Raw genomic sequence first — 19,511 nt, forward strand, 5'->3', positions numbered from 1 at the left:
AGTTAGCAATCCCCGCTTGACTATATTTTAGAATACACTACATTTGTGATGGCCTCCCATACTTCAGTACTTCACCACCAGAGATTACTGTCTTTTGTCACAAGGCCATTGTCCAACTGACTATCTCTTCATAGAAGCTTCTGATATAGAGCTTTGCAAAGCCATTACCTTCTTTAATTTGCAGTCTGACTAAACGTTATAACCAAGATGCCAACTTTAGGGCTAGGGGAGTTTGCTCTTCCTTTTTGTGTCCCTAGCTTAGATGGTAGCACATATGATGACTGCTGAAAAGACAAAAAAGGAATAAGTACAGCAGTCTGCCACGCACCATAGCATTAGATTGTTCTTAACTTTCTTACTTGCTTAAACTAGGTCTCTCCCTTTCCCCCACTTTTTGTTAAAGACTTTTATTGTCTGTTGGTTCATAGGTAGGTACTAGGCATGCAGTCCAGGAAACCATTAAGGAGTCTAGCCCCAATTCCCAGTTGCCCCCAAAAACATTGTCTGGATAAGTGACTCATAATCACATAGTAGGCAAATGAAGGTAGAAAGATTCAAACCCCATATCCTTGGCACAGGAAGTAGCTTATTAGCAGGTCAGAGCTTTAGTCCTGTGTGCTAACTACTGTACAGTGATGCATAAAGCTGGCTGTGTCTGCAGCGTCATACTGATGTGATGTACTGCTCTTGGCCCCTTCTGACTATAAAGGTTAGGGGATGAGGTTGCCATTCTTCTCAGTTAGAAGTTAGTAAAAGATTAGCTGTCAGCTGTTCCTTAGGAGAACAGTAAGCTTTCCATTAAATCTAAATATCTGATAAAGTTTTGTATCCTTGCAAAGCTCATAAAAAGGAGTAGCTTTATAGTGCCACCCATGCCTCTCAATTGTACAGATTTTTGTCTCATATTTTTGGTCTGTTTTTCATAAAATTGTGGTTTTCTGGCAAATTAGTGGCAAATCATCAAAGACTGAAGTTAGAAAACAATGACAGAGAATTGAGTATCAGACTTCATACCCTTCAGAAAATTCATGCTAATGCAACACCTGTTATTTGATCAACTTTCTAAGTTTGTAAGACCAGTATTTAAAAATTGTCCCTATTTTTGGGCCTTTGTCCCATTTTTATTTATGGCTTTGTCCATATTTCTTGCTCTGAGAGGTATGGTGCCAGCCCTTGAGTCTGTGTTGGGCAAATGAGATTACCAGAGTCACACTGCTGACTGAAAGGCAGGCTGGGACTGTTTGCCATGCACATGCCCTGCTTCTGTGTGTTGTTCATATACAAGAGGATTTAGTTTTATGTTTATGCTGATTTTATACTTGTGTCTGATGCCATCCATTGGCTTTAGGAAGTGAAAGCAGATTGCCTTTAATGTCTTCACTACATTGGAATTCAGAGCCATTTAAAGGAGACTTGGCACAGCAATATGTCTCCACTTCTTTGCATAAGAATTCTGGACAAAGCCAGAAATAATGGGAGGACGAAGGCCCAAAATCGGCAATAGTTTTCAGAGTTTACTCTAACTTAAAAAGTTAATAGAATAAGATTCTGTATCAGCATGCATTTTGTGAAAGATAAATTTGAAACTCTAATGTCTGGTAGTACTGACTACCTGCTGTCCACAGAGATGTACTAGAAAATCACAACTCTTCTGAAGGAAAGGGCAAAAATACAAAGCAAAATCGGAGATGTTCTGCAAAATTCTGGACATTTGAGAGGTACAGGTGCAGCTGATGAACCCAAATGTAATGAAAGCTGAAAACATAGAAAGGAAGTCAGACATCTTTTGCTATGGTTACTACTGCATGCAGCTGTACCTTCATCAATGAAAGCCTGCAGTTTGGGATGAGTGCTTCTTTGTCTGTTTTATAATGCTGTATTTTTTTTTTTTACTCCAGACCTATTAATTTTTGTAAACTGTGTATCGCACTACAGCACATCCTTTAGTCTCCTTTATTTTGTAATTGTCATTTGTCCCTCCAACCACATCATAGTATTACTCTGTATAACTCAAAAGGTCAGTGCCAAATTCTTTTATAGTTCATATCTTACATCTAAAAGATCTCCAGTCTAATGTAGGCAGTTTTTTTTCCTTGGTCTAAAGTCATACATTACTTACTGAAGTGATCCCCTGTATCCTCCCGACTGGCAGGACTTAGGGCCACCCAGGTCCTAAAGAATTCAGCATATAAAAAAAAAAACGTTCCAAAGCTGCAGACCCCTTCCCATCAACTACAATGCCCTGACTTCAGATCTCATTTGTGACATTGAAAAAAGCCTAGACCATTGTAGACCTTTCACAGTACAAGAAATTTCAATTTTTTAAGAGAACTTTAATATGTTCAGGACAGTGCATTTTTGTGGAACTGCTAACAAAATTTGAAAACCCTCCTTTCTTTTTTCAGCTTGTTAAGCACCAAATGTAGTTTTTTCTGTTAGACTGTAAGTGCTTCTTGGTCTTAGGGAATGTGTTAATATTTGCTGCTGTATGCTGCGTTTATCTACATGGTGTTTTGTGCTTAGCTGTGTGTTTAATTCAAGTGGCATTAACGGCAACTGCTTCATTACTTTTCTGTGGCTGTTTAGTGAAGAAACAGTGCATCTAGCCAACCTAGTAATTGCATCTGTATTCTTGGAATTAAAGTGTTTTAAGTACTGAAACATGATGGAAAACAAAACTGACTTGACTTTTAAAAAATGTAAGTACGGTATTGAAATCTTTCAAGGACAAACACTCTTATGTGTTGCTTGCCTGGGTCAGAACACTTCGATGCTGAATGCCAGTACTTATGAAGGATTTACTAAGAGCACCACAAGAGGTAAGATAAAGTACACTGGCTTTAGCCAGCAAGACTCCCAAAATGTTTCTAGAATGGCCTTTATCTCAGTAGAAGTTCTTTGTGTTTCACTGTTGCAGTCATTACATTTGGGAAATCTGCTGGCAGGTTGCCCTCAGTCAGCCTGAATATCAAAGTCTTGGGTCCTGCGTCGGTTGCGGTCTCCTCTGCCATAACGTCAGGTCGTCAGGGGTATAAAACATGCAGCCGACACCATTTTCTTTAGTCTTTCTTGCCACGCGGTGCCCGAAGCAGAAGCAGTTCGCAAGTGCCGGTCGGCCGACTCCTGAAATTTTCACATTTGAGTTTCAGAACCGAAGTCTTCAGATTAAGCTAAGTACCCCATTGGGAAAACTTTTTCTTGCTCCATACCGATGTCAGTAAAAGTTAATAATTGCATTACTTGTGGGAAGCAAATACCTCATAAGGATTTCCATTTGTACTGTATTCCTTGCCTAGGCCCAGATCATAACGTGCCTTGCTGTCGATTTTGTGCTAGATTTAACCAATGCACTATTAAGCTTCGGTATATCTTTGCTTCAAAATATTTTGGAAACAGATTTACCTACCCTGAAATGTTGTCGGATAGCAGTCCGACTACTGGAGTTCACAAAAAACGCAAAGAAAAGGACAGAGACAGACCGTCGAGGTCCAAAACCGACGACGAAGCTTCTCCTAAGTCAGTCGCCATTACTCATTGAGGTGCTTTCGCAGCCCCTGATACCCGCTACTTTCGAGTCACAGGCCTCTACTGAGACCCATGCGGAGTCCGGCATGCCGCGAGATTCTCAAAGTATTGTACCCGCGGATGTCTGTCCCTCGGATGGGTCCGGAGCCTCTGAGCAGGCACCGGCTTCTGAGGGTGTTTTCAGGCCTCAGCATTTCTATATAAAACCCACGCCAGCTTCAAAAACAGACAAAAGCAACTTCTAAGGCTAAAAAAAAATTACGTATGAGCCACGTGCTCAGGCCTCTATGCCCAAAAAACAGATGATCAAAATGGCTGAAGACTTAATTACCTTGATCAAGGGTTCCCAACCCCCCCTGAAAAGAGGCCTAGGCAAGACACTGATTATGAATGTTCAGATCAGGTTTCTATTTCTTCTGATTCCTCTTCTGATCAGGAATTTTCTATACCACCCTATGAGGATTCAGAAGCAGAGGAATCCATCCCATCTGTATTTCCTCCTGAGGATTATTCTTTTGGGGAAACCTTGCATACTTTGAGGGAACATTTTCATTGGGAGAGTCAAGATTTCTCAGAATCAAAAAAGAGGCTTAGGGATTTCCTTCTTCTTCCTCAGCATAGGCCTTTAGCCATACCTCCTGTATTAGACATGGTTGATGATGAGTTTTCGGAATCAAGCATGGCTCCATATTCCCTACCTCCGGATCCTAGCAAGCCAGACAGATATTACAGGTTTCCTGACTCCCACAAATTTTTTATTCAAAAACCCTGCTGCTGACCCCGAAACTCTCTCACAGAGTCCCAAAGGTATAAAGGCCTCAACAGCTACGAATCCTACCCCCTCTGATAGAGATTCCAGGGCGCTGGATAGATGGGGAAATAAAGTTTATACGTCTGCAACCTTGGCAATTAGAGCCTTAAACTGCCAGTTTCATATGCTTAAATATCAACAGCATGTTATGGGATTATTGAAACAGAAAATTATGTTGATTTCTGAATGTGCAGAAAGTAAAGAATTACACAAATTATTGCATGCAGCAGAACAGATTGGAAAACATACTTTGCAATGTGGTTTTGTTTCCTTGGAGGCCTCCTGCAGGGCCGCAGTTACTGGATCTGTGATTAGAAGGCAAGCCCGGCTCAAGGAGCAAAGTCTGCCTGATCATGTTAAAACTAAATTGTTGGATGCACCATTACAGCATGATACTCTGTTTGGTAATAGGGCAGAAGAGGTTTTAAAGAAAATGGAAGACAAAGCTAAGTCTATGCAAACTGTAAAAGACTTCTTACAAATGCAGCCACCAAGATTCAGTAGACACTGGCCTACAAAAAACTGGTCCTTTCCTGTGTCCGACAGAGCCTCACAGGCCAAATCCAGGCACTGAAAAGGCTCCAGATATCAATCACAGGGTTCTTACAGGTCAAAGCAATTGGGTGCCTCTACCTCCAAATCTGGAGGAAACAAAGCACAACCCTACAGTAAACAGTCTCATTGACTTCCCTCTGCCATCACCAAGCACTTATCTTTTGGCAGCCCCCTTAGGGGGAAAACTAGCACTTCATGCTCAAAATTGGCAGTTAATAACCCAGGACAAGTGGGTATTAAACATAGTATCCCAGGGATACAGATTTCATTTCCATACCTTGCCAATTCCAAATGGTTGGCCAGATCTGCCACAAAATCAATGGGCAGAGGCACAGAAACAAGTTACGTCCCTCATGGATATGGGGGCTATTCAGCCAGTACCAGAACTAGAAAAAGGACAAGGATTTTACTCAAGACTGTTCTTAGTACCCAGAAAAGACAATGCCTGGCACCCAATACTGGATTTATCGATTTTGAACACATACTTGTACATCCTAAAATTCAAAATGCTGACTTTGCAACAGCTTCTGCCCATGCTGGGCAAGAACGCTTGGCTAGTGACTCTAGACTTAAAAGAAGCATACCTGCATATCCCAATAAGGGAATCGTGCAGAAGATACCTCCGCTTCAAGGCTGGTTTTATGCATTACCAATTCTCTGCACTGCCCTTTGGCTTATCTACTGCGCCCAGGGTCTTTACAAAGTGCCTGGCACCAGTAATTGCATTTTGCAGACAAAAGCATACAAATCTATCCTTACTTGGACGACTGTCTCATTCAAGTAGAAAACAAGGACATTCTTCTTCAGCATCTGGCGTTTGTGAAAAGGCTTCTAACATGCCTAGAGTACACAATAAATGAAAACAAATCACAACTGGTACCCTTCTCAAAAGATTACATTCCTGGGTGCAAGCTTGAATACAACTGCCCAGATGGCTTACCTTACGCCAGACAAACAAAGGCAATGGACTATTTACTTCAAACAGATAGCAGCAAAAACCCAGTTATCTACAAAACAAATTCTGCAGGCTTTGGGGTTCATGACATCCTGCATTCTACTAATTCCATATGCAAGACTGCATATGAGGAAACTACAGTGGTATCTAAAAATGTTATGGAGTCAACATCGTCACAGTCTGGAAACAATGATTCCCCTCATTCCCTACCTACAACAGGAGTTTCTTTGGTGGACAGAGACATGTCACCAGAACATGGGACGGTCTTTCACTCTACCCCCTGCCAACAAAACCTAACTACAGATGCATCAGACTATGCTTGGGGGGCCAACCTGGCTGGGAGATGTATTCAGGGCATATGGAGCCCAAAACAAATGCATCTGCATATCAACCAGAAAGAGAGGTTAGCTGTTCAGAATGCCCTGACAGCCTTCAAGGACTTACTTCATCCAGGACAACTACTGATAAAGACGGACAACACCACGGTTATGTGGTACATAAACAAGCAGGGGGGTACACATTCCTACTCCCTTTGCAGACTAGCCATGGCATTGTGTGACACCGCTCTGACTTACCAAGTACATCTTCAAGCTCAATTCCTGCCAGGAAAACAAAATACTCTGGCAGACGACCTAAGCAGAAATCTTATGGACCCTCACGAGTGGAAACTGGATCCACAAGTCTTCAACATGATAACAGAGAAATGGGGGAGCCTGGACATAGATCTATTTGCTTCCCCCCAGAATTATCAACTGGACAAATTCTGCACAAGGACTTATCACAGACAAGTATGGAAAGTGGATGCTCTATCCTTCAGTTGGAAAAACCTATCAGTCTACGCCTTTCCTCCTCTGCCTCTTCTTCCCAAGGTCCTGCTAAAGGTCAGACAGGAAAAAACAAAAATAATCCTAATTGCCCTGGACTGGCCTCACCAGCACTGGTATCCAATTCTAAGGAATATGTCTCAACTCCCTCCTTGGTACTTGCCTCAAATACCTCATCTACTGTCTCAGCAGAGCAATCAAATTCTGCACAATCATCTCCAAACTCTGAACCTGGCAGCATGGCTGATCATGTAATTATTCAAACAACACCTCTCAGTAAATCTGTGATGGGTGTCATTTTGGAAGTTTTGCTGATAAATGGAAGAGATTCTGTGCTTGGAACCGAACACAAGGGACTGACACAGCAAAGCCAAATATTCCTCAGATTTTACAATATTTAACTGAGATGCTTGACAAGGGCCTATCTTTTTCATCAATAAAAATCCATGCCTCTGCCATCTCGGCTCATTACAACACAGAGCCTCCCATCTTTTGTCATCCTCTGCTAAAACAGTATCTTAGAGGGGCCAAAAATTTAAGGCCTCCCAGAAGATCACCAGTTCCTGCATGGAACCTCAGTTTTGTGTTGGAAAAGCTCACCCTGCCTCCATTTGAACCAGCAGCTACTGCGGATGTAAAGTTTTTATCTTGGAAAACAGCTTTCCTTCTGGCAATCACTTCAGCAAGAAGGGTTTCAGAACTACAGGCCGTCATGGCTGTGGAGCCTTTTATTATATTTTACCCAGACAGAGTGTCCCTCAGGACCAACCCTTCCTTTATGCCTAAGGTGGTATACAGTGTGGCTCTTAACCAAACTATTCACCTGCCAACTTTCTACCAAAATCCATAGAACAATGGGGAGAGGATTCTGCATTCCTTGGATGTACACAGACAACTAAGATTATATTTAAACAGGACCAAATCTCTAAGAAAATCTGAGTGGCATTTGCTGCAGTATCAGAGGGAAAGGCTATTTCAAAGCAGACTATTTAAAAATAGATAAGTCACTGCATTTGTTTCTGTTATTTGCATCATGGTAAACCAGTAAAATCTGGTGGCATTTGCTGCAGGATCAGAGGTAAAGGCTATTTCAAAGCAGACTATTTCAAAATGGATAAGTCACTGCATTTGTTTCTGTTATTTGCATCATGGTAAACCGGTGCCCAAGGGTATCAGGTCACATTCCACCAGGGCTGCATCTACCTCAGCAGCTTTTCTCAGAGGGGTGCCAACCAAAGATATTCTAGAATCTGCTACTTGGAGCTCTTTTCATACTTTTACAAAGCATTATCATTTGCCTCTCTTCTCTAAGTCCAGGGCAGGCTTTGTCACTGCAGTTCTGCAGGGCCTTATAGCCGCCCCTAAGGCTATTTAGTTCCAGCCTTCCATCTATAGCTTTGGGATTCTACCCAAATGTAATGACTGCTACAGTGAAACACTAACAACATAGTAGAGTTGTGTACACTTACCGTAAATGTAGATGTTCGAGTGTATTCACTGTTGGAGTCCAGGTTACCCACCCACCATCCCCCTTTTTTCTAGAACTTCTGTTTCCTTCACTATATTCTACAGCCTTTGTGGTGTATTTGCTTTTAGATGAAGGTAAAGTCTATGTTGTTACAATTGCATTGTTATATATTGTTTTATATATATATATATATATATATATATATATATATATATATATATATATTTGCTCCTCATTTGGGGAGCACCTGACATCTGGGTCAAGAAAAACTAAAGAAAATGGCGTTGGCTGCATGTTTTATACCCCTGACGTCATGGAAGAGGAGACACCAACCGACGCAGGACCCGACTTTGATATTCCGGCCGACTGAGGGCAGCCTGCCAGCAGATTACCCAAATGTAATGACTGCAACAGTGAATACACTCTAACGTCTACATTTATGGTAAGTGTACACAACTGTACTTTTTGCTGACATTGATCACAGTGGTACCATTTGGAAGGTTGCACAGTTCAAAATTAAGGGTCAGCTCTGACTGGAGGAAAACCTGACAAGGACAGGGTCAGGCTCATGGATGACAAGAGAAAATGAGAAAACAATTGACAAGAGTAGAGTGCCACTTGAGAGCAAAAGATGAAGCAGAAACAGGTTTTCATGCACCCGGGTACAGAGCCTGCAGGTAGAGATACTTACAGGAGTGGCTAAGGTTCAAACAGACACACTCCCTGTGCAAGCACAGGACAGCAGAGCATGCATCACAGTTACCTTATGAATTAGTCCATGAGATTGTGTCTTCCCATGGGCTCCTCCTTTTGCATTTTTGATATTGATATTAAGGAGGGAGCAAAGACCATTGCACAGGCTATTCTTGGGTTGCCTAGCAACCAGCTTCATCTGGGCACTTTTCTTTGTAGGTGATTGTTATGATGTCCGTGTCCTTAAGTCACATTACATGTCAGCCTTGGGACCAACACATTTTGGCCCTGGGCTCAGTTTGTCATGTTTGGTGTTCTGACCATCAGGATCAGGACCATGGGGTTAGGGTTAACTCATATCAGCCTGAATACTAGCATTTGTCTGGCTTGGTGCCATGTATTGGGCAGTTTCTCTGAAGGGCCAGTGAAGAAACATGCAGTAATCACAGCAGGCTACAGATATCCACTATAGCACTTGCACAGGGCTTGATTACCACAGTTCAGTTATCACTAACAGAATCTGTGCCTTCTTTGCAAGGTGTGGGGTGGATGGGCCATTGCTGGAGGCTTTAGAGATGTGTGGTAGAGATTTCTGCTTTCTTCTCCTCTGAAAAATCCCATCAAGAGAGAGGAGGAAAGCACAGTTGCAGCAGGAAACACTGACTCCCCACTGAAGTCCCCACCCCAAATAAGGATGAGAAATCAGGTTTGGCATCCCTTACACACACACCCAAACAACCCCAGTTTTGGAAAAATCTAATAGTAGAAGAAAAAGATTCTATGGTCCACTAAAGAGCCAAAGTTTCCATGGCAAATCTTGGAAGAAGCCTTCTAGTCTTCTCAGCTGTCCACTTAGGCCCCTATCCCTTGATAGGATGTTGTGCCTGGTAGTAAATGTAACACTGAAAAGCCTGTGTGTTGTAGTTATTATCCCAAGGCAACTGGACAAGATCCTCTACCTCCCCACCCTTCCATGATTTAGGCTTGTCAAACACACCTGAGCCTGATTCCATAGTGGCAGCCCTTAAAAGGCTTGCACATCACAGAGCCCTGCTGTCCATCTGCCACACAAGGATTCCAAAGTGATGGATAGACTAGGGACATAAGTGTGTACATCCCTTCCTCTTTTTCAGTGATGGTGGTAAACTATTTGCTGCACATTTTCTTTCCAGCAGGAGGTTGTCAGTGAGATGAACCACACACTGGAAAGGATGTCAGACAAGGAGCTGAGGAAAAACTTGAAATCACATCTGACAACCATCACACTAACATTCAACGTTGCCATATGACTGGAGCACAACTCAATGGATGGTGCACAAACTGTGGTTGCACCTGACTAACTTTGTTGAAGACACTAAGACAACCTTCATGATTTCCTCCTTCAGTTGCAATGCATTGTTTGTGCTGTTACTGAATTAAACACCTGAAGAATGTGAAGAAAGAGGGCAAAACACCTCTCTGCTGTTGGTTTCAATTTTCAGCTTCTTCCCCAAGGAATCTACATCAGATGTGCTACAAGCATGCTCAACAGCAGAATATGAAAATGAGAGGTTTAGAAAGAAAACAGAGATGCTATGATAACCAGGTTCCAGAATGGTCACAAGCCCAGTGGGCATGGTAATTGGCAAATAGCAAGGGCTCCACAGTCTACCTTCTGGTAAGCACCAGTCTAACTCTGAAAGACTCACCTAAATGCCCCCCCCCTCTGAAGCAGTCAAAGGTCATGTGTTCCTCTACCTACCCATATGGTTGTCATAACTTAACATGTGGACAATTGTACAGTTCTTTTCAATGCCATCCCCCAAGTCCTACTGACCATTTCCTTATGTCTGATCTCATCAGAAGAACACAGCAAGAGAGAAGCATTCCATCTTTTAGAGAAAGGGAGCCATTTAAGAGACCCCATCAAGTCAGTATGGATGGGGCATGATCTCCTTTTTTTAAACACCTTTATTAAATTATCACACAGGACAGAGGCAAACATAAAAAGAACATATTTGATGTATATAACTGGAATAATATTAATATTTTTTTTGTTTATATGTACAGCTATCAGTCAAACTTTACCTAAATTGCTCAATTCCTGCCTTCCCTTAAACCTCACTCCATCTGAGCTTTATTCTGCTTGTATTGTTCCCACAGCTTCCATTTATTTCTATGTAATTTGCTCCTTCATTTTCTAAATATCCCATTTCCAGTTGTTTTGTTTGTGTTATAATGTTCAGTACTTCAAATGCAGTTGGTGTAGATTTTGATTTCCATTTTCTAGTAATTGTTTTTTTGGCAGCCACCAGAATTAAACGTAACAAGGCTTTACTCTATCTAGGCAATTCAGATACTGTACCCCAGCTCAACAGAATCATTCCATTGTTATACCCATTTGCTTACACAATACTTCTGTCAGAATACTCTGTAGGGAATGTTTAAATTCTCCCAAATCATTATACTCCCAAAACATAGGTCCCCAGTTACCTCTTTCTTCCCCATCACATATCTAACATTTGCCATTTACCTGAGGAAAATTTCTTTGAAGTCTGCTTTAGGTATAAAAATATCTTTGCAAGTACATTCAAAGAAAAAGTCTAAACCTTCTGGATTTTGTTGCATACTTGGGAGCTGCACATATGTCCTCCCATTGCTTCCTAGTAAATTTCTAATCCAATCTTTCTTCTCAGTCTTTTCTAACCCATCTGAGTCTTATAGTTACTGTGTAATGTTTTATATGCCCTACTAATTATCCCTTTTTAGTAGTAGCTTCTGTTCTGCATTCAACTAAATGCTACATTAGCAGGTCTTTCACTAAGGATTCCCATATCCCTTTTTCTTTGCCTGTACTCCATCAGTCCCTGGTGCGGAAGGCTGTCTCTAGCCCGCAGTCCAAATGTCCTCTTGGGTTCATCCCGTTCTGTTACCTTTGCCCATTTAGTTATTATTTATGCCCAGTACCTTGGTTTCTTTGTCAGTTTTCTCTAGTAAACTCCAGCCCCAGTCGTGCCTGTTCTCTGTAACTGGACTTGCAGTCATCTCTATCAGCAAAATCTCCTTTATTCATTCTCCTTTTAGCTTAGTTCTTAGAGTGCTTCCTGCTACTTTATGAATATAATTTTCTGTATGGATGTAATTATCGTCCTTAAGGATCTACATCCACAATCCCAATCTCTCCTAATTTCTTGATTTTCCCCCATCCTTCATCATCACTCCTTTCCTCTTTGAATTATAACATTCTGTTTGTGTTGTGTATAGGTGCCTTGACTGGGTAAGCTCTAAAATATCCATTCAAGTCAGGTAATCCTAAGCCACCTTGCTCAGTTGGAAGGATCAACTTTTCCCACTTAAGTCTTGCTCTCCTCCTGTCCCAAATAAATTCCTTCAAGTCTTTATTAATTGTTGTCTAATTTCTCCTCTGGTTGATAAAAATATGCCTGACCTGTATCTAAAACTAAACAGAATGTACATTATCACTGCTTGTATCTTATTAATCATATCTACAAACAAGAGCTTCCAGTTTCTCAGTTTTGATATTATCATTTGTTTAATCTCTTCCCACATATGCGTAGCTGCCATAACAGAAGAGTTTTTAGATCCATACTTCTGAATACTTCACTGTATCATGTCCCCATAAATATGGGTATCGCTGAACAAGTTCATGTGTGGATACATAATTTACAACTGTAGCTTTTGTTTTGTCTTCATTAATTTTATATCCCAAAAAGACTTTAAAGCATCACAAAATGTTTCACAACACACAGATGTCTTTGTTGGATTTCAGGCACAAAACAGTATCATCTGCAAATACAGCCAACTTTTCTTGATTACCATACCCATTATATCCTTGAATTTTCTGAGTCCCTTATTTTATTTGCCAATGTCTCTAAATATAAAGCAAATAAAGGAGAAAGAAGACATTTTAGGGAGCAACCCTCCCACTAATTCTTACCTCTAATCCTTCACATCTACCCCAAATTAACCTTATTATTTTATCAGGGAATTAAAGTGCTTCCATTGCCCTAATCATACATTCCCAGCTTACTCTATCGAATGCTTTCTCTGCGTCAAGATCCACCAACAACAGCAGTATTTTCTTACATTCTGCTTCCCTCTTGATTATCGTTGTTCTATTAATGTTGTCAAAAGTTTGCCTCACCTTCACAAAACCACATTGATCCATATCTGTCAATTTTAGCAACACATTTGCCATTCTGTTAGCTAACACACACAAACACTTTATAATCTTGGTTTAAAATTGAATCGAGTCCTTCCTAGAGACTGATTATACCATCACTGTTTTTCTCATCTCCTCCTGTCTTAACTGTTAATTGTTGAACCTCATCTGCCCCTAACTTTGGCATAATTAAGTCTTCCATAATTATTTACATTTTTCCTCTCTTGATTTCCAGATGTCTCTGCTTTATACAGATTTTCATAAATTTTCCAAAATGTCTTAAATACCTGTACAGCATCTCTGCTTATTTTTCTTGTTATAGACTCCCAAAGTTAGGTGACAACCCTTTCTAATTTCTGTTGCCTAAGTCACGCTATTAAGTTTTTTTTTTTTTTGCTCTTCAATTATCAAAAATAGTTGCTTCGAAGCATTCTTTCTAAACTCATGCATATTATCCAGTTACTTCCATATTTTCTCTTTAGCACTCTTGCGGTTGCACCCCTTCTTGCTCTAGAGGATTCCCCTTATTCTGCAATACTTTAACCTTTGTGGTACCCTCTTAATAATTCCAGTTGCTTCTTAAATGTATCTCTTTCTCTTTTATGTCTACCCTATTTTTAAACTCCATTTTCATTTTAACCCACTCACTAGCTATAACTAATGAAAAAATTTCTGTCTTGCCTAATAACACTTGAATTATTTCCTTTTTAACAGGTTGTTGGGGAAGTGCCAATGTCTCATTTGTAGTTCATTAGTCTGCATTTTGTCTTGGTTATTACTGGTGCTTGATCTGAAGTAGGCACTGGATGTATGTCAAAGTTTTCAACTAAATGCACATGTTCCTGTAAAATAATATGCAAATTCTCTCCAAATTCCTACTACTTAATTGATATCTTCCATAACAAACATTTTCATAAATTTCTTCAGATATCTAACCGGTTTTGTTGTACTTTTCCTTCTAGGTCCCCCAGATAGACCCTCACTGTTGCAAATCAAGTTCCAGTTCCCAGCTATAAGTAGTATTCCTTGCTGAAAGCTGATTATTTCTCCCACAAATTTCTTAAGCTCCACAGTAGCAGTTTTTGGTGGAATGTATATACATGCCAGCAGAATCCTCTTGGTTTGGCAGGAGGTCTTACTACCACATATCTACCATTATCATCTTTTTTTCTCTTCTATCACTATTGGAGTTCCTCTAGAAATTAGTATAAATTACTCCTGTTTTCCTTTCTCCCTGATATTCTGCTAAATATCCATCCTGAAATAATTTCTTTATAAAATTCATGTGCTCACTTCTTTCCAAATGTGTCTCCTGTAGCACTGCTATTTGCACTCTACGTTTCTTAATACAATTCAATACTCATCTATACCTGTGAGGTCCTTTGCATTCCATGCCTGTTTTCAGCTTTTGTTTTACATGCACCCACTAATTTTTGGTAGGTTGATCCTTTATATAGTTGTTTCCTCTCATCTGTATTTGAACCCATGTCACATTTTATAAAACTTTAATAAAAACCCTAAAAAAACAGAAACACTCTCCAAGAACATCCCCCAATAACCTATTAACAAACACACAAAACTATGTACAATTTCAAATAATGAAGTTTAACCCTCCTGGTAAGAACAGTTGTCCCAAATTGACAGTTGCAACCACAGGCGTTGACCAACTTAAAGTTAAGGTTATCCATTCTAAAGTGTATTTAGTCTGTGCTGCTGCTTCACTGATTGTTGTCTGATCCTTAGTCCCCTCTGTGATGTGAAAAACATCTTGCATGCTTTCAAAACATTAACTTTTACTCTTAAGAAAAAGTGTACTGGCTATTTTAATTAAAACTAAAATTATATACTGTTCTAGTAAATGGATTAACATATTTAATTACCAGAAATGCAGCTCTTATTCATTCAGTTCCAATAATTCCAAACTTTATTTTTCACTGAGTTGCTTGACCCTGTACCTTTGTTTACTGAGAGAAATGTAAAATGAAATGTTCAGACCTCTCAAGCTATTACCTTTACCTTTAATTAACTTGTTTCCACGGATGCATAAGAACAGAATGTACTTCTTAACAATGAACATTTTTTAAAGGAAAACTATTCATTACACTGTGGTCTCCAAAACACAAACAAAAAAAATGTGTCATTAGTTTAAGCCAAGGACATTAATACAGACATTCACCAATGTAAAAGAAAAAGAACATATTTCATCTGTACATATATTATAATCAATGTACTTTTACACCCTGTTCCCTACTCCAACAGTCCAATATTACAGTCTATTAACTTAAATGTGCTTTTGTCTACTCTAAACTAAAAAATAAAAAAGTACTTGTTTACTTTAGTATCACTATCACATACATTGACAAACTATTTTACTATATAATGTGCAATTTGTATCATTAAATGTTTTTATAACAAATACTGTTTAGATCAAAATTTGTTTTATGTACAGTTTCTCTTTTCTTTTTCCCCTTTACTGTCCTTACAAACATTAATAACATGAAGTAGGGCACATGCCCGTCAGTCTCCCATAAATTAAACAAATTCAACAAAAATCCAATCTCTCAGCCTCTTTTTCTTGTAAAGCCACATTTCACAAATGTGATTGACGCAAAATCTCACATTTATTCACTAATTTCAGTCTTGCTGTTCTTTTTCCTGTTCATCTCCATGTCCCAACACCAGACTCTCGTTCATGTCCAATGTATTCCTGATTCTTCTAGGCAACTCTTTTGCCTTTTTTCAGTGTCTCAAGCATTTTCCTTTGTCACACTGGAAAATGTTTCAGTGGCAATGTGTACTTATTTATGTTATGAATGAGTAGCAGAGTCCCCTTCTGTTTGATGGCTCACTTTTTATTGGATAAACTTTTGCATTTCCTCCTTATCCTGTTCTGCATCAAAAATGCCTTGGTTCTCCAGGAAAACTTTCTGATGACAGCTGGATACAGCAACTTGAATCTCACATCTTCCCCTCAACATTCCCTGATTGCTGGGATAACTTTGTTTCTCTTCTGCTTATGCCGAATAATCATTTTCCATAAACACTCTGTAGTCTTCCATTCTTAATACTTTTCTCTTCTGCCAAGTTTCGTCAGGATCAACTCTTTCTGCTCACATGACTGCATCTTTACCAATATGGGTCTTTGCTGCTTTCTCATGGCCAGATTTAGAGCATGCACTTGATGTGCCCCTTTCAATTAACAATTCCTGCTATGGAATACGACTCCAGTTGCCTATTTGTGATTTCATAAAATTAATGCAGTGTGTTCCTTCCAGTTTATCTACACAGCAGAAATTCTCAGGTTTTCAGTGTGTGTGTGCTAACTGTACCATTTATTTGAAATGGATCTTCTTGAGAAGTGTCATCCAGCCAGCCTTTTCTTCATTGCAGCTTCTAATTTTTTTGCAGTTTTATCAGGTCATCTGAACACACAGAAATGCACAGAAAAGTAAAATATTAGTACATAGCTGTTTTATGTATAAAAGCTACAATTTTCCCATTTTTCTAAGGAGACTGGAGCTCAGCAACAGCAAGTTACAGTGGAGACACCATCAGAGCACGCAACTTACACATACCAACACAGCAAATAACTTTGAGGTAAGTGGTAGCCTGGAGTTAATATTTCCATTTGTTCACTTTTTGTAATTTTATACATATAAATATGTTCTAGTTTACATTAGTATTTTAAATTGGGCATGTTTTATCTGTTAACTTGACATACAGAGGGACCTTAGCAGCTTGCCTAATCATGTTTTATAGTTTGGACAAACCCTCACAAGGTCAGGCTATAGGGTGTTGCAAGATTAAAGACAAATCTCTGCTGAGTTTAGAAGTGAATGGGGTCTGCCCCCCCACAAAAAAAAGCTGTGCTGCTACTTTTCTCTTCTTCTTTGTGCCATTAGCAAGAATTCTATTTTTGTGATTTAAGTGGTCCTAAAGTCCAAACTTAGGGCATGCATGTTAGAGCGAATTAAAGTGAAACTTAATTTTAGAGTTCATTTTAACAAGTGTGTGATTATTACCAACAGCTAAACTACTAAAATAAACATTCAGTGTCAGACACTGTCTTACACTAAGTGCATGGAAGCTTTGCTGCTTAATAAACGTGTGGTCAAAAACAATTGCAGGGAAGGAAGAGGGCAATTTGGTCTTGATTAAAAAAAAACTTCCATAGCCTTCACATTCAGTAACAGAAGTGCTAGTAAACAACTGGAAGTAATTTGGCATGCTTAATGGTAAAAATCTCAGGGAAGCGACATACAGTATTTTGATCACAGTAAAAATGGAGTTATTGTACTTTCATAAGTACTGTCAGAATCTCTAGCATACAACTTAAAATGATTTTGGCCAAGTCAAGCTGAAACATCCTCATGTATACGATTATTGAGAAGTATCATACAGTATTTTAAAGTGATCACAAGGAAGCCATCTATAGCATATCTGCTTAACTGCCTTTTCTCAGTCAGTGTTCTCCAGGGCAAGACAAAACATTCATAATCTTATTTTTACAATACTGGAAAAACAACATACACCTTAAAATGATTGCAAGGAAGCAATATAAAGTTGTTTGTTGATATAACATACATTGCTCTTTGAAACATTGCCAGAATTGCTAGCAAATGAGTGTAATTGGTTTCATGATTCAAATAAGGAAAGGAAAGATCATGTGGAAGCAAAATACAACATGCATGCTGCACCCAATAAAGTCATATCTGCTGCTTTCACAAGTGCTGCCACAAGTGCAAGCACACGAAACTGGTTTTACAGGAGCAGAGGAAAATCATTCCCACTTTGAAGTTTATGATTGTGGGGATGTAAACTGCAGCACTTTAAAATGAGTGTGAGAAAACAAAAGCATTTTACTACAAATTAAGATTACTTTGTGTTCTCAAGTTTTGTCAGAAGTTGATGGCAAACAAATTAAACTGATTTTACATGATTCAGAGAAAATTGTTGATCACAGGTTCATAAGTGTATACTAAGCTAATGACCACTGGGGCCTTTTTTAAGGCCAGCCATAAATCTCAAATCTCTGACAAGTAACTGCAAGCAGGGACTTGAGAGATGAAACATTTACAAGCAGGGGCCTGGTCCTTTTTATATCACAGGCAAGGCTTAAGTGTTTAGAATGGATAATTCTGGTGCTGTTTGATGTTCTTCGTGTTTCACTGTTGCAGTCATCACATTTCGGTTATCCCTGCCAGGGTAGCCCTCGGCCGGCCCGAATACCAGAGGCTTAGTATTTCTGCGTCAGTTGCTGTCACTTCAGGACTGACATCAGGTCATCAGTTATGGAAAGTAAGGCAGCCAACGCCATTACATCAGTGTTTCTTGCCACGGAGCCCGAAGCAGAAGCAGTTTGCATGAGTACCAGTCAGCCGCTACCTGAGCTTTGTCTTCCGAATTGAAGCTGAAGTCTTCTAAAGCTAAGTACCCCATTGGGGATCCTTTTTTCTTGCACTAACCGATGTCAGAAAAAGTTAACAATTGTCTCACCTGTGGAAAGCAAATACCACACCAAGACTTTCATTCTTACTGCATCACTTGCTTAGGCCCAGACCACGATGTCCCCCACTCTCTCTTTTGTGCTTTGTTCAGTGCCAGAACTATACATCGTCAGGCCCTTATTGTAGCTAGATATTTTCGCTTGCAGTCCTCCATTTCCAATATGGCTTCGATAAGCCATCCTGAATAAACACAAAACAAAAAATAAACTTAGAACCAAAAACCTAAAAAGGCAGCAAGCTGTAGAATTCCAACCAATTTATTGTTAGCGCTTTCGTTCAGGAAATACATGAACTTCTTCAGACAAAGAAACCCCAAGATACCTCAATTAAAATAGGGCCATCAATTAAGATGAAATTAGTAATTATAAAGCAAATTAGCATGATTAAAGACATTTAAAGAGCTGGTATTATACTAAGTAAAATGTATGTTTGAATAAATATAATACTTTTTTTTGAACAAAAGCGCTAACAATAAATTGGTTGGAATTCTACAGCTTGCTGTCTGCATTTTTTGGTTTTTTGGTTCGGTAAGCCATCCAACAGCAGATCTTCTGAAAAAACGTAAGGATAAAGACATAGACAGACCACACAGGTCCACACCTACCAAAAACGCTTCCGTTAAGCTAGTCGTCAGTTCTCTGATTCTCAGTGAGGTGCTTTCGCAGCCCCGGATGCCTACTTCTGTGGATTCACAGGCCACTACAGAGACTTTTTTGGAGTCCAGTATGCCACAAAACTCTTCTTCGACTAAGGATCCTGTGGTTGTCTCTCCCTTGGAGGAGTCTGGAGCCAATGAGCAGGTACGGGCATCCGAGGAAGTACTTTGCACTACCGATTCTTGACACAAACCGACGGCTTCTTTCACGTCTACCGTTCTTTCGAAAACTACTGAGTTTCTAAGGCCCAGGGTACGAACCACACCCAAGAAACCAATGACCCAGTCTCAGGCACCTGCTTCCTTGCCTCAGTCTCAAATGCTCAAAATGGCGGAAGACCTTATCATGCTGATCA

General features: G+C 39.8%; 1 protein-coding gene across 4 annotated transcripts in view; it reads left to right on the forward strand.

Moving 5' to 3' along the window:
• Positions 1–19,511, forward strand: part of RBMS2 (RNA binding motif single stranded interacting protein 2) — a 1,165,202-nt gene that overhangs the window by 1,056,943 nt on the left and 88,748 nt on the right. For 3 of the 4 annotated variants that reach the window (XM_044083632.1, XM_044083630.1, XM_044083633.1), the window contains exon 13: positions 16,503–16,590. In XM_044083632.1, coding sequence (XP_043939567.1) covers positions 16,503–16,583 — 81 coding nt within the window. In that variant the 3' untranslated portion in view covers positions 16,584–16,590. The remainder of the gene's footprint in view (positions 1–16,502; positions 16,591–19,511) is intronic. The other variant, XM_044083631.1, reaches the window with a different exon arrangement.

This window comes from Protopterus annectens, chromosome 9.part0, assembly GCF_019279795.1.
Source record: "Protopterus annectens isolate FY-2018-M chromosome 9.part0, PAN1.0, whole genome shotgun sequence".
Taxonomy (NCBI): domain Eukaryota; kingdom Metazoa; phylum Chordata; order Ceratodontiformes; family Protopteridae; genus Protopterus; species Protopterus annectens.